This window comes from Myotis lucifugus, unplaced genomic scaffold, assembly GCF_000147115.1.
Source record: "Myotis lucifugus unplaced genomic scaffold, Myoluc2.0 scaffold_302, whole genome shotgun sequence".
In the NCBI taxonomy this organism is placed as follows: domain Eukaryota; kingdom Metazoa; phylum Chordata; class Mammalia; order Chiroptera; family Vespertilionidae; genus Myotis; species Myotis lucifugus.
The window spans coordinates 1,252,851-1,268,186 of NW_005871350.1; the positions used below are offsets into that span (position 1 = coordinate 1,252,851).

A 15,336-nucleotide genomic window follows, 5' to 3' on the forward strand; every position below is an offset into this window, starting at 1 on the left:
TGTCAGGGTGGTGTCATAGTGACCAGTTATTCCCAGTCATTCTGCTGTTAGGGTCAATTTGCATATTACCTTTTATTATATAGGATAGAGGCCTGGTGCATGGGAGGGGCCAGCTGGTTTGCCATGAAGGGTGTCCCGGATCAGGGTGTGGGTCTCGCTGGGGTGCCTGGCCAGCCTGGGTGAGGGGCTGAGGGTCATTTTCAGGCTGCCCACAGCCCCTTCAGGGTGGAGGGGTCCTGCTGGGGTGCCTGGCCAGCCTGGGTGAGGGGCTGATGGCCGTTTTCAGGCTGGCCACGCCCCCTGGTGACCCAAGCTCCCAGCTTCTCCTTTTTTTTTTTTTCAGCGCCTCCTTGAGCAGAGGCCAGGGTGGGCTGGAAGCAGGTGTCTGGGGTTTATTTATCTTCTATAATTGAAACTTTGTAGCTTTGAGTGGAGCCCAGGGCCAGCCAGGGCAGGCAGGAAGCTTGGCCTCCTCCATTGCCGGGGGCAACCCAAGCCTCCTGCTCGCTCCAGCTCCACAGCCGCTGCCATCTTAGTTGGGTTAATTTGCATACTTGCTCCTGATTGGCTGGTGGGTGTAGTGAAGTGGCGGAGTGATGGTTAATTTGCATCTTTCTCTTTTGTTAGTGTCGATAGTTCCATTTGTTTCTCTCTGTGTTTCTTCTTCTCATTATAGCAGCCCCTTTAGCATTTCTTGCAGTGCTGGTGTAATGGTGACAAACTCCTTTAGCCTTAAAATAAAATTTTTTTTCACCTTCTATTTTGAATGATAGCTTTGTTGTATATAGTAATCTTGGTTTCAGATCCTTGCTTTTCATTACCTTGAATACTTCATTTAATTCCCTTCTGGTCTGATGAAAAATGACAGCCATATGAAAGCTTCTTTGTAGGTAACCAATTGCTTTTCTCTCCCTGCCTTTAAGATTCTCTGTTTGTCTTTAATTTTTGGCATTTTAATTATGATGTGTTTGGGTGTGGGCCTATTTGGGTCCTTCTTTCTTGGGGTTCTCTGTGCCTCCTGAACTTGTGTTAATTTTTCCTTCACCAGGATAGGGAAGTTTTCTGCCATTATTTATTCAAACTCATTCTCTATCCCTTGCTCACTTTCTTCCCCTTCTGGAACTCCTCTTATGCAAATATTGATATGTTTCATATTGACCCACAGCTACCTTAAGTTGTTCTCCTGTTTTTTAATTGTTTGTTGTTGTTTTTTAGTTCTCTGATTGAGTGATTTTTTGACCCTGTGTTCTAGTTCACTGATCCAATCCTCGGCTTTCCTTAATCTGCTGTTTATTCCTTTCACTGTTCTTTATATGGTTCTATGTCATCCTTCATAGTTACTATATCTTTTCTCATGCTGCTGAGAATTTTTGCCATCATTATTCTGAACTCTATGTCTGATAAATTTCTTATCTCCATTTCATTTAGCTCTTCTTCTGGAGAATTCTCTTGTTCTTTCATTTGGGAGTTGTTGGTTTTTTTAAATATATTTTATTGATTTTTTACAGAGAGGAAGGGAGAGGAATAGAGAGTTAGAAACATCAATGAGAGAGAGACATCAATCAGCTGCCTCCGGCACACCCCCTACTGGGGATGTGCCCGCAACCAAGGTACATGCCCTGGACCGGAATCAAACCTGGGACCCTTCAGTCCACAGGCCAACGCTCTATCCACTGAGCCAAACCAGTTAGGGCTGGGAGTTGTTTTTTGTCTCCCCTTTTGGACTCCTCTTTGGATTTGTGACTATGTATTAGATAGATGTGCTATGCCTCCCATTCTCTAGTGCAGGACAGTGTCAGATGCTGTTTCTGACTGGCCTTGTGTATTGTGTTTGGAGCTATCAGCAATCTGCAGCTTGTGGCTCCCTCTGCTGGGGCTGGGTGCCTTTGGAAAGCATTAAGATGTGCATCAAAGTGTACTTTTCCTAGCCCCAGACCCAAAATTAGATCAGGCAAAGACTCAAAGCCTCCAGAGGTCCACCTCTGCCTGAAGTCTGGTTTTATTCAGTCTTGAAAATCCTCAGGCTATTGACCACAGAGTGGGTTGAGAGGTTTTTCAACAGGGTTGGGCAATTGCTTCTGCCTGCAGGCTAATTGTTATTCTTAGTCTGTTAATGGAACTCAGAAACTCCCCTAGGTAGTGCAAGAGGTTTCCCAATAGAGTGGGGTAACTGACTTCCTTCCCAGGCAAAAATTCCCTGGATAGCATAGATCCACTAGAGAAATACGTCCTCTGCAGTGTGAGCAAATGACTCAGCACAGGAAACTGGGTGGTTGCCTTCTGAGATCTAACCCCAGAGCTCTCAACCCTGGCTTCTGCTTACATAGCTCCAGTCCACTCTGCTAGAGCCCAAGGTGAGTGGTTACACATAAAATTTTGTGCACTGGCCCTTTAAGATTGAGTCTGCATTTCCAGCAGCCTCTGGCTGGCAGACAGCAACCCTACTGCTTCTCACAGCCAGATGTTATATAGTTACCTTTCTCAGTTCTGATTCCCTGGGCTGGGAACCTCCCACCACTGAGATATACCTCTGGAACTTCAATTCTTCTCTGTGGGAGCCCAGCCAGCCCCTTCAGGCCCCCACACTTCCTACCAGTCTCTATTTGATCTTCACTTTACATCCTTGGTTATCAAGGTTATCTCCAGCTAGTCCTCAGTTGATTATTCAGGATATTTTTTCTGTATTTTAGTTGTAATTCCAGTTTGGTCCTGGGAGTGTGTCAGTGTAGCATCCACTCACTCCTCTGCCATTTTGGAGTCTCTCGGCATATTGTGTTTTAATTTTTTGATTGTTTCAAGATACTATTTTATTTTCCCTGTAATGTCTTCTTTGACCAATTGGTTATTCAGGAGAGTGTTGTTTAATTTTCTTGTATTCTTGAATTTTCCCATTTTCTTTGTGTTATTGGTTTCTAGTTTCATACCATTGTAGTCAGAGAGGATACATGGCATGATTTCAAGTTTTCTTGAATTTTCTAAAACTTTTCATGTGCCCTAACTTACCTATCGCAGCAAATGTTTCATGTGCACTTGTGAAAAATGTCTACCTTGCCATTGTTGTATAGAATGTTCTCAACTGAAATTTATTGTCTTTCAGTAGTGAAGACTAAAAGTCCAAGATGTTGGCAGCATTGGTTCCTTCTGAGGCTGGTATGAAAAATCTGCTTCTTGCTTTGCTTCCAGCTCTTGATGGTTTTCTGGTGATCTTTAGCATTCCTTGGCTTGTAGATGCATCACCTCAGTCTGAGCCTTTTTCTCTACATGATGTTTGTCTTTCTTTGTGTCCAAATTTTCCCTTTTTATATAAACATCATTCATATTGGATATGACTTCATCATAACTAATTACATCTTCAGTGACCCTATTTCTAAATAAAGTCACATTCTGAAGTACTGGGGACTAGGAATTTAAGGTATGAAGTTTTTTTGGGGGGGAGGGGGCACAATTCAACCCATAACATTCTATTTCTTTGTCAAAACTGGGAATCATAATGTGAATGCTTTTCTACGATATGACTTTTTAATTTATTATGAATACAATACTATGTTTGAATGTTCAGACCTACAGATTTGGACATAACATTTCATAGTATGTATCCTAGCAATTTATTTAGCTACTCATTGAAAGATGAAACTTTGAATTCTTTTCTACTTTTTCACTATTACAAAGAACTCTGACAAAAGTGAAACTGGACAATCAATGAGTCTGGGCTGCCTGTCACTACTTGAGCCAATTCATCAGAGACAGAGTTGAATCATATATGAGCATTTATTCCAATACTGCTGGCAGTATGAGAGAGCAATAGGTCACCCACAAAAATCTGCTCTCTACCCCCTTATCCCCCCCCCCCCCCATAAGCCAGCTACTTATATTGGGTAGGATAAAGATTATACGGGGAAGTAGAAATTACAGGCATGGGGAAGTAGGCAATTCAGGCTGGGGTGGAACTCCATTGTTTAGACAACAAGGTTGTTAATCTTTCCATGATAATAGGCAGTTCTTGAATGAGAATGGACACATTCCAAAGTTGACTCCCAGGTCCAAGATTGACTGGCAGGTCCAAAGTTGACTCCCGGGACCCAGGGTAGTACAACTCCCAGTCAGATTAGAATGTCCTTTCTTTAATCAGAATAAGGCAATCTCAGTTAACAGAGCATGATTAATATTTCTTATAACTATAGCTAGCCCCAGTATTCTAATTTTGCCCCTAACAAAAGCATATTTGTATATACAACTTTATGCATGTTTATATTTTACTAGAGGCCCGGTGCACAAAAATTTGGGCACTCATGGGGGAGAGGGGGTCCCTCAGTCCGGCCTGTGCCCTCTCACAGTCTGGGACCCCTTGGGAGATAATGACCTGCTGGCTTAGGCCTGCTCCCGGGTGGCAGAGGGCTGGCCCAATCCCTAGGTGCAGCCCCTGGTCGGGATCAGAGCAGGGCCGATTGGGGAGTTGGGGCACCGCCCTGTGTCATGCACAGAGCAGGGTGGATCGGGAGGTTGTGATGCCACCCCTAGTCATGCTCAGGGGTAGGGCTGATTGGGGGGTTGGGGCACTGCCCCCTGTCACACTCAAGGCAGAGTCAATGGGGAGGTTGCAGAGCCACCCCCTGTCACACACAGAGCAGGGCCCATCAGGGGGTTGGGGAGCTCCCCCCTGTCACTCGCAGAGTAGGGCCAATAGGGGAGTTGGGGCACCGCCCCCTGTCACACACAGAACAGGGCGGATCAGGGGGTTGGGGCGCCACCCTCTATCACCCACAGAGCACGGCCTATCAGGGGGTTGGGGTGCCGCCACTGTCACACTCAGGGCAGGGCCGATGGGGAGGTTATGGCTCTACCCCGTCACACACAGAGCAGGGCCCGTGGGGGGTGGGGGGGGGTTGGGGAGCTGCACCCTGTCACACACAGAGCCGCAGGGCGATCAGGGGGTTGGGGAGCTCCCCCCTATCAGGTACAGGGCAGGGCTGATCAGGGGGTTGGGGCGCCTTCCCCTGTCATGAACAGAGCACGTCAGATAAGGAGGTTGTGGCCCCGCCCCCTGTCACACACAGAGCCGCAGGGCGATCAGGGGGTTTGGTCGCTGGCCCCTGTCATGCTGATCCCGGTGCTGGGAGGCATATTACCCTTTTACTATATAGGATAGAGGCCTGGTGCATGGGTGGGGGCCGGCTGGTTTGCCCTGAAGGGTGTCCCAGATCAGGGTGGGGGTCCCACTTGGGTGCCTGGCCAGTCTGGGTGAGGGGATGATGGCTGTTTGTATCTGGTCACACCCTCTTCAGGGTGGGGGTCCCCACTTGGGTGCCTGGCCAGTCTGGGTGAGGGGCTGAGGGCCGTTTTCAGGCTGGCGGGTGACTGAAGCTCCCAACCTGTCTTTTTTTTCTTTTATTTTTATTCTGGGCCAGCTTTAGCTCTGAGGCTTGGCTCCAGCTCTGAGACCTCGGGTGCTGAAAGCAGCTTTCTGGCCTTTGTTTACCTTCTGTATTTGAAACAATGTTGCGGTCCTGCCTGGCTGAAGCCTGGCTGACTAAAGCAGGTTTCTGGGGTTGTGGGCAGCCTGAAAACGGCCATTAGCGGCCTCACCCAGGCTGGCCAGGCACCCCAGTGGGGCACCTCCACCGGTGAAGGGGGTGTGGCCAGCCTGAAAACGGCCCTCAGCCCCTCACCCAGGCTGGCCAGGCACCCCAGCGAGACCCACTACTTACTGCCTTTTTTAATAGTGGGACTTTCCAGGAGGCTGATTAGCCAGTAAAGAGAGAACAATTCTAATTTTTAAAAACACTTTCAGTTCCCCCTTCCTCTCATCTATCTTTTACATAACAACAGAGGGCGCTTTCAAATGAAAATTTCATAACATTGAGTTATTGCTTAAAGTACCTTCAAAAGTTCTTTTTTGAAGTCAGAGTAAAGTTGGTATATCTTACCTTGGCACACCTTACCTTGACCACCTCTAGATTGTTGCTTCTTCCCTCTTGCTTATCACACCTTCCATTCTATTTTGAGTTATATTGGATTCATTTTTAGTTCTAAGAGCCTGGCCTGCTCTTCCACATTTCCTCACCCCTGCATACTATTTTCCTTTTGCTTGGAGGGTTACCCTTGCTCTTCCACCACCACCATCCTTCTAGGAATCTCTGTCTTATTCTTTAAGTACTTTCAGTTTCTGTTTTTTCTCCATTTAAAAATACAGATAAAAACAACACCTGTGACTTGGTTTAGTAATAACTCAATGAGATAATCTTGTTAAGTCATTATCACAGCCAAGTACATAGTAAATATTCAACAAATGTAAAATCTTCTTCAGTTTTCTTTGTGAGACATTTTTGTGACACAAGATATATCATTATTAAAATTAAAACACACACAATGATTTAACTTAATATGGTAGATGACAAGATATCTGTGCTGTGACGCCCTAACCGGTTTGGCTCAATGGATGGAGTGTTGGCCTGCTGACTCAAGGGTCCCAGGTTCGATTCCGGTCGGGAGCATGTGCCTTGGCTATGGGCTCATCCCTGGTGGGGAGTGTGCAGGAGGCAGCTGATCGATGTTTCTCTCTCATTGATGTTTCTAACTCTCTGTCCTTCTCCCTTCCTCTCTGTAAAAAATCAATAAAATATATTTTTTAAAAAATATATATGTGCTGTGGATGAAAAGGGGCCATATGCTAACCTGACCAGCTCAAGAAAGGCCTGTGTGGTGGCCTTACAAACTCAGAGACCTAAAGTCACCACAAAGGATGGTCTGCAATTAACTTTTTAACTGAAAGCAGTTATAGCAGGTAGTCATGTCCTAGTCTACAATCTTCCCTGACAAAAAGTCAGCCTTTATCTTTGAAAAATATAGATTTTTTATTGATTTCAGAGAGGAAGGGAGAGGGAGAGAGAGATAGAAACATCAATGATGAGAGAGAATAATTGATTGGCTGTCTCCTGAACATCCCACACTGGGGATTGAGCCTTCAACCCAGGCATATGTCCTGACCTGGTATTGAACTGTGACCTCACAGTTCATAGGTCAATGCTCAACCACTGAGCCACGCTTAACTAAGCCTATCTCATTATCTTTTGCATCTAAGATAACATTCCTTTGGTTTGTCAGGGTAACTCCCCTTTTCCCAGACCCCTCAGATAACAACCAATGCACCAGGGCAGACCATAAATCCTCTCATTGTTATTTTTATCATGTTAATTGTTAACTGCTAACTATCCTATACCCACCTATGTAAAAGATGTATGTGTCTATAATTTTATTTTTCATCCAATCCTAGAGGTTTCTCCTCTCCCCTCCCACTTTGCTTTCTCCCACTTCCCTAATTTATCACCAATGAATTTCATGTAACGCACTTTGTCTTCGCTTTTGATTGTAATGTATAAAATAAGGTGCAAAACTGCCATTCTCTGGAGCATTATCTCAATCCATTGAGATTTTCCTTTCTACAATTGTTGACAGTTTGGCTCAAATAAACTCACAAAAATTCTCTATAGGTTTGAATGTTTTCTACATTGACAGTGCTCAGTAAATGTGGCCCTGAGTTGAATGGATTGGTTGAAACCAAAATACACAATGTTAGTTACATTCCTCTAATCTAGTACTAATATATTGGTTGGTAGGTCTCGCTTGTTTGATTGTCTAATCATTTTGTTACATGATATGCACCCATCACTCAGTCTCAGTGCTTACTAACATTTTGATCATTCAGATGTGACTTATTCTTAGCAGAACATCACCATCTGATTGTGACTGCTGCCACTTCACTATACTCCTTAAACATCTGTTTCAAATCCCTTCTAGTCTTTTTCTGGATATACTGATAATGTTTGCCATTCTATAACTTTCAAAATATTCTTTTCTTTTCTTTTTTGATGTCTGCCTCTAGTCTTCTGGCATGTTCTTCATCTTTGCCAACATATTAGACTGTTTGAGCTGTGATACAAAAATACCATAGCCCTGGCCAGTGTGGCTCAGTTGGTTAGAGTGTCATCCCATGCACCAAAAGGTCATGGGTTTTATTCCTGATCAAGCACATATCTAGGTTGCAGGTTCAATTCCAGATTGGGAAGTATGTGGGAAGCAACCGATCGATCTCTCTCTCTCACATCAACGTTTCTCTTTCCCTCTCCCTGTCTCCCTCTCTAAAAAAAAAAATACCATAGACTTGGTGACTTAAACAACAAATATTTATTTTTCACAGTTCCAGAGGCCAGAAGCACAAGATCAAGGCTCCTATAGATCTGGTTCCTGGTGAGGACTCTTACTGGCTTGCAGTCACCTTCTCACTGTATCATCATGTAGCATAGGAGTGAAAGTGCTCTCGGGTCTCTATTATAAGGGTACTAATCCCATCACGAGGGCTCCACCCTCAAGACCTAATAAAATCTCTCAAAGACTCCACCTTATAATGTCATCACATTGGGAGCTACAAAATTTAACATGAATTTTGGAGGATACAAATATTAGGTCTATAATAGGCAGCAATCTTGCAAATCCCTTCTGCATATTCACTGAGGACCCTGAGATGAAATTCTTCTTAACTGGAGATAAAATGTACCAGAAGCTACTTGAAACTTGCCTTGTTTCTACTTGTCCCTCTTGGGCTTTGTTTCTCTCTTCATCTTGCTTACTCTGTCTTTTTCATTCTGATTCATGGGAAGATGAAGACAGTGGGTAGGTAAGTACTTATGTTTCCTTTAGGTCATCCGTTCATGCTACACTGTCTGAATTACTTCTTTCTGTGTTTCTATTTTTCCTGATTCTAAGACTCTTTAGAGCTTAAAAACATGTGGTGGTTAAGAATTCTAGCAGAAATAAATATGATTGCATGATATACTCTTTAATCAAGGACTTGTTGAAGGCCTAGTATCTGTGCCTTTCAATATACTGTATATCACCCTCTGAAATTCTATGCAGGAGTGATAGAGCTCTCTATTCAGAGGCCCCTGCTCTTGTTGGGTAAGAAAGTAAGCTCACTTGACCCAAAAGTAGTACATAAAACACATTAATTCCACTGAATGTAATGCATGGCTAGGGCTTTATGTTCCAAGGAGTGCCTTGTAGTGCAGCGTGACATGGACAGATGGGGCAACAGATAGGGGATGACTCCAGAAGGCTTAAGTCTGAGTTTCCTCTCCATCATACACTTGTTCTTGAACCTTAAGAGAAACACATAATTTGATGACACTCAAATTTCTAATCTGTAAAAAAATATATAATACTGCCACCTTTCCTGGTTGATATAAGAATCAAATAAGGCAGGTTTCTGCAATGTTGTGGGATGGCCTGAGATGTCTTTATGAGGAGCATGCATGGCCAGAGGGAATATGTGTAAGAAGGAGGAGGACTGTGAAGTCAATCTGGCTCAGTTTGTTTTCACTCTGACTCTTCCACTGATCCCAGCAAGATATCTGCTGAGACCATCATTTGTCTCTTTTATGGGGCCAGAAACAGGGATTTGTGCTTTCCTCAGGTTATATCTGTGATTCTAGCTCCTGGCCTTTATGTTGGAGGATGCAGCTCTTCAGATAAGATGAGGTTCCTGTGGTGAGATAGTTGTGCAAATGTCCAAGGAAGGCTGGACATTGAGGAGTTTTCTTCCCATTTCTTCTACAGGTTGGTGAAGTCAGGCCTTACGTCCGTTTGTTGTCCAGCTCTGTCCTCAGTGCTCAGTGGCAACCAGAATCTCACACACCTTTACCTACGGGGTAATGCTCTTGGAGACATGGGGGTGAAGCTACTGTGTAAGGGACTCTTGCACCCCAACTGCAAGCTTCAGATGTTGGAGTAAGTGCCTTAGCTTATTAAAGTGATGTTGTGGAACAACCTGAAATGTCAGAATACATAGTGGGTAAGAGGAAGGGTGTATAGAGAAGTGATGATGAGATAATCTGTATCTAAGAAGTGATGTCCTCTGAGGGTTTGGCTTATTACAGAATCACGGGTCTGGGAAGAATTCTACTTCTAGATGATATAAAGGTAAAGATGAGTTCCTTTCACCACAAATCTCTCCACAACAAAAGAATGGGGGTGGTATGGCTCTTATATTTTAAGGAATTTTGGGAGGAGACAGAATTTAGGAAACATCAATTCAGAAAGTGCTATTGCTAATTGGATCTGGATAATCCAGTAGACTGGAAAAATAGTCTTATCTGAAAAGAAGAGAAGAATAGTCATGACACATATAATTATTCCAAGCTTGTTTATCCTGCACTTTTTCTTTGTTTGAAATATTACGGGCTAAGATTTGGGAGACCTGGAGGAAGGGAAGGGAATATTTTCTTTCAATCATTCTCTTTCTTGCAGACTAGACAATTGCAGTCTCTCCTCACACTGCTGCTGGGATCTTTCCACACTTCTGACCTCCAACCAGAGCCTGCGGCAGCTGAACCTGGGCAACAATGACTTGGGTGATCTGGGGGTCATGCTGTTCTGTGAAGTGCTGAAACAACAAGGCTGCCTCCTAAAAAGACTTCAGTAAGTGCTCTCCTCAGACATGTGGGGGGAGGGCTCCAAGTTCTAAGAAAAAGTTGGTCAGTTATCAAAATCCAAGATGGTTCTTTTGCACTCAGGGTGAAGTTGGACCTGGTCCAGGTATTGCAGATATGTTTGTTGTTGTTGGTTGTTGTTGTTGTTAATCCTTACCCAAGGATATTTTTCCAGTGATCTTTTAGAGAGAGTGGAAGAGAGAGGGAAAGACAGAGAGAAATATCAATGTAAAAGAAATTGATTGTTTGCCTCTTGCATGAGCCCTGACTAGGGACCAGGGAGGAGCCAGAATCAAACCCGGGACCCTTTGGTCCACAGGCCAACACTCTATCCACTGAGCCAAACCAGCTAAGGCAAAAATATTTTAAAAATAGGGTAGATGAGTCATGACCTACACATTCAACTTCATCCAGATATTTAGAATATTCAAAGTTCAGTTGGGTATGAAAACACTTTCCATCCATATTCCTAAAAGAAATGTAAGGTCTAATGGAAGCAGCCAAATGGAATTATATTTCTATGCAGGGGCTTGGACTTAATAGAACTAGACCTATCTATGGTTCAGCCTTATTGCAAAGGTATTAGTATAGAGGGATGCTGTTGATCTTGTTTTTGAGTAAGTGTAAATGGGAAGAGCATGATCCAGAAACATGAAGATGAGAAATACCATAAAATCCAGCCAATGAAGTATATTGAAACAATTGGCTCCCTTCCATCACCAGGATACTACTGAGATACTCATTACTTTTGTAGTAAGAGCTTCCTGTTAGTGTCAGACTTCAGTCATCCCTGAGGATCATACTCCCCAAAGAAGATGTTTCCCTCACTTGGCTTTAGAGGCACCATACTCTCCTCCAGGTTTTCTCCTACTTTATTGGTTATTTCTGCTCAGTCTTCTTTTTTGCTTCTCATTGCTCTGACTTTTACATGCTGAATCTCTGGGACTCACCCATTGCCTAATTTTCCTTCTCTAAATTTTCTCCCTTGTTTATATCGTTTAGTCTTCTGGTTTTACTATATGTGTTATACCCCCAATTTATATCTCCATGAATACCATGTCCAAATGTTTATCTGACATTTACACTTGGGTGTCTAATAAGGCTCCCAAATTTCACATGTTTAAATCCAAGTCTGTGCTATTCCACTCCGTTTGAAACTTGCTTCTTCCCTCTCTCAGCCAATGGTAACTGTCATCCAGATGTCACCATTGATGCTTCTTCTTCCTTATGCATATCCACTCCATCGGCATGTCCTGTAAGCTCTGCTTCCACAGGATGCCCACTCATTGACCACCTCTTGCCAGCTTTATGGTTCTTACCTTGGTTCAAGCCACCATCATTTCTTGTATGGATTGCTATGGTGGCATTCTGCCAGGCTACTCTGCATTTATTTTGATTACCATAGAAGATGGAGGGTACAACTAAAACAGGACTCACTCCTATCAACATGCTCCAGTGACTGCCTATCATATTCAAAGTGAGAGCTATAAACTCATGGCAGAGCCTAAAGACCCTCTGTGATCTAAGCCTGCTGCTTCTGCAAATTCATCTTCTCCTAACCCTGTTCCTTCTGCTCCTTTCGCACTGTTTCACTTAAACACTGTATTCTCTGGAATTTTGCACTTGGTGTTTCCTCTGCCTGGAACTCTCTCATTTTTTGATATACACATGCCTTGTTTCCATACATCCTTAAATTATCTTCTTAAAGATCTTCCTCTGTGTGTTTCTTGCCATCCTATTGAAAGCATCAGGCCAGCATGCTTTTTCCTCTTCTCTTCATATTTCCCTCCATAGTGTTGACCACCATCATATATCTTATTTTATTGTTTATTTATTGTCTACTAGAGGCCTGGTGCATGAAATTCATGTATGGGGTGGGCGTCCCTCAGCCCGGCCTGCACCCTCTCCAATATGGGACCTCTGCAGGGATCGGGCCTACACCGGCAGTCAGACATCCCTCTCACAATCTGGGACCGCTCGCTCCTAACCGCTTGTCTACCTGCCAGCCTGATCATCCCCTAACCATTCCCCTGCTGGCCCGATTGCCCCCAACTGCCCTCTCCTGCAGGCCTGGTTGCCCCCAACTGCTCTCCCTTTCTGGTCATCTTGGGGCAGCCATCTTGTGACAACATGAGGGTGGCCATCTTGTGATGATGTGAGGGCATCACATGAGAGAGCAAGGGCTACCTAGGCTTTTATTAGTATAGATACCCTTCCCCAAGAATATGAATTATATTAGCTCAGGGACTTCTGCCCTTTTCTATTACCTCAAGGCTGAGAATTGAACTGGAATGCAGGTTTGAATAAATAAAAGTTTGAATCAGCATTGCATCCTTGTGCCAACACAGGAAAAGCCAAAATTCTCAGAGCTAAGAGAAATAGAGGAACAAAAGAAGAAATTGGTCAGGATGAAGCTGGGACATTGCTGTATGTGGGATCACTGACAAAGTTCTTAAGGGCATTCTGGGACAAAGGACAGGCTCAAAACAGACTTGAGAGTCCATAGATGCACTCAACCTCTCTTGTCAGCTTGGCTGCCATAAAAAAAAATAGCATAGATTAGGTGCCTTAAAGAACAGACATTTATTTCTCACAGTTCTGGAGGAAGGAAAGTCCAAGGTCTGCTGATTCAGTTTCTGGTGAAAGCTCTCTTCTGAGCTGTCAGATGGCACCCTTGTGCTGTGTCATCACATGACAGAGAGAGAGAACACTCTGGTAGCTCTTCCTATAAGAACACTAATCCTATTGTGAGGACCTATCCCAGTGAACTCATCTAACCCTAATTAGATTCTAAAGGCATCATATACAAATACCATAACACTGAGGGTTAGGGCTTCAACATACAAATTTTGGAGAAACATATACATTCAATTCACAACACAATCAAATCAAGATTCTTAAAAATGATGCATGACAAATGGTATTATTTCTCATTTGAGTGGCAAGGAAAAGAGGAAAAAGAATTCAAGTCAAAGAAGAAATGAGAGGCCTACCAAGCAATTGCAACATGTGGACTTTATATGGCTTCTGATTAAATAAACATAATGTAAAAATTATCAGACAGCTGAGGAAATTTAAACATATTAGATATATGTTAATATTAAGGAATTATTGTTAACTTTTTAAACTGTAATAATGGCATTATATTATGTTTTTAAAAATCTTCTTCAGTTAGTGTTATACCATGAAATATTTATACATGTGTGACATGCTGTGTTTAATTGAAACAAAATTGGCCATGAGCTATTAATTGTCAAACCTGCTGAACGGCCATATGGGAATTTATTATACTATTCTCTTTATGTTTATTATATGTTTAAACATTTTCAAACTTGAAGGTTACAAATATAACATAAACTATGTTAGGTATGAAGTGCAGAACTGGAGAGCTTAGAAGTGTGTGAGAATAAGGGAAGTGAGGTGATATATTTTAAGGCCAAAAATTCTGAGTGTTCATTTGAAGAGCATAACTCAAGGCTCTCTGTTTGCTTTTATAGGTTGTGTAAAATGTATTTTAATTATGATACAATCTGCGCATTAGAAACACTTCAAGAAGAAAAGCCCGATTTGACCATTGTCTTTGAACCTTCTCAGTAGTGATGGAGGCAGTGCTGCCAGATTCCAGCCATCCAAGTGTGGACAAGTACGAGTAAGCACTCCTCCAGCATGGTTAAGACCACTGCTCCTTGGGTCTTCTGGTTTCGTGTGGGAGAGCAAAGTTTGCCAGTAGTGCCTTTACAGAGAAAATGTGAGCATCTCCTTTACCCCTGGGACAATGAAATCATTCATATAATATGGTTCTCATCATAGCATTTCAGTCAGAGCATGTGTTCCTCTTGGTGACTTTATATAACTAACTCATTACTAAAGCATTTTTTCTGTCTTTTCTTCCACTTTCTAAATCTCTTTCCTTTTTTTGTTCTTTTCACTTTTGTCATCTTTCTCTCAACTGACCATAACAGAATGAGCCAACTATATATTATGTTGTAATTTTGTGGCAGCAACTTATTTATTTTTTGTAGCAGTGATATTTTCTAATAAAAAATTCATGTTTATTGTACTTGGTTGAAAATTCATAAAATATAGAAACTGTAGTATTTATTGAGTTAAACTGCTTTCTTTCTTTAATTTTAAAATGGGGTGCCTAGAGATCTTTTTACTTATTTATCTAAACAACTAAAGATAAATTAAATTGCTTTATGTATTTAAAAAAATCTCTTTGCCAAAGGATTCAATTGTAATGAATGTAAAAGAAAATTCCTTCACACAATCTCTGAAGATTGAAATGCCAGCTCTGGTTGGAGAGGAGGTTGAAAATCATGTAAAAGTTTTAAGAGTAGATGAATCCTATACTCATAAATAGAATGTAAAATATGTGTTTTGCCTTTAATTATAAGAAATCATCTGGGATTTATTTCATGCCAAGAGCACTTAATCTACCATACTTTACATAGCATTAAATCTTTAATAAATATTGATAATTGCTTCTCTATACAAGGGGCAACTCTGAACCACACAGAATTATTCAGGATGGAAATACTACTTCCTCTGTCAAATGAGCCATCCAGACCTCTGCTACCCAAAGTGTGGCCTATGGACTGTTGATATAAGGAACTTGTCAAAATTGTTAGTCAATGACATTATCAAGTATGCTTTTTAGATAAGCTGACTTTTTTTTCCATGGTAAGACTCTCTCTATAAAGGAAGCTATATGTGATTTATAGTCAGTTGCAAACACTTAATCTTGTCTAGGGCCACCACTTTAAGTAACTCTGAACAAGATATTGGTTTTTGTATCTCCTCAAAGTGTTCTATTGCAGACTGCCTCCCTGGTACAAACACCTTGACATGGAAG

General features: G+C 42.4%; 1 protein-coding gene across 1 annotated transcript in view; it reads left to right on the plus strand.

Moving 5' to 3' along the window:
- NLRP3 (NLR family pyrin domain containing 3) overlaps positions 1 to 14,078 on the plus strand; it is a 66,300-nt gene extending 52,222 nt beyond the window's left edge. Inside the window, exons 8-10 of the mRNA XM_023763836.1 lie at positions 9,610 to 9,780; positions 10,300 to 10,470; positions 13,979 to 14,078. Coding sequence (XP_023619604.1) covers positions 9,610 to 9,780; positions 10,300 to 10,470; positions 13,979 to 14,078 — 442 coding nt within the window. The remainder of the gene's footprint in view (positions 1 to 9,609; positions 9,781 to 10,299; positions 10,471 to 13,978) is intronic.
- The last annotated feature ends 1,258 nt before the right edge of the window (positions 14,079 to 15,336 follow it).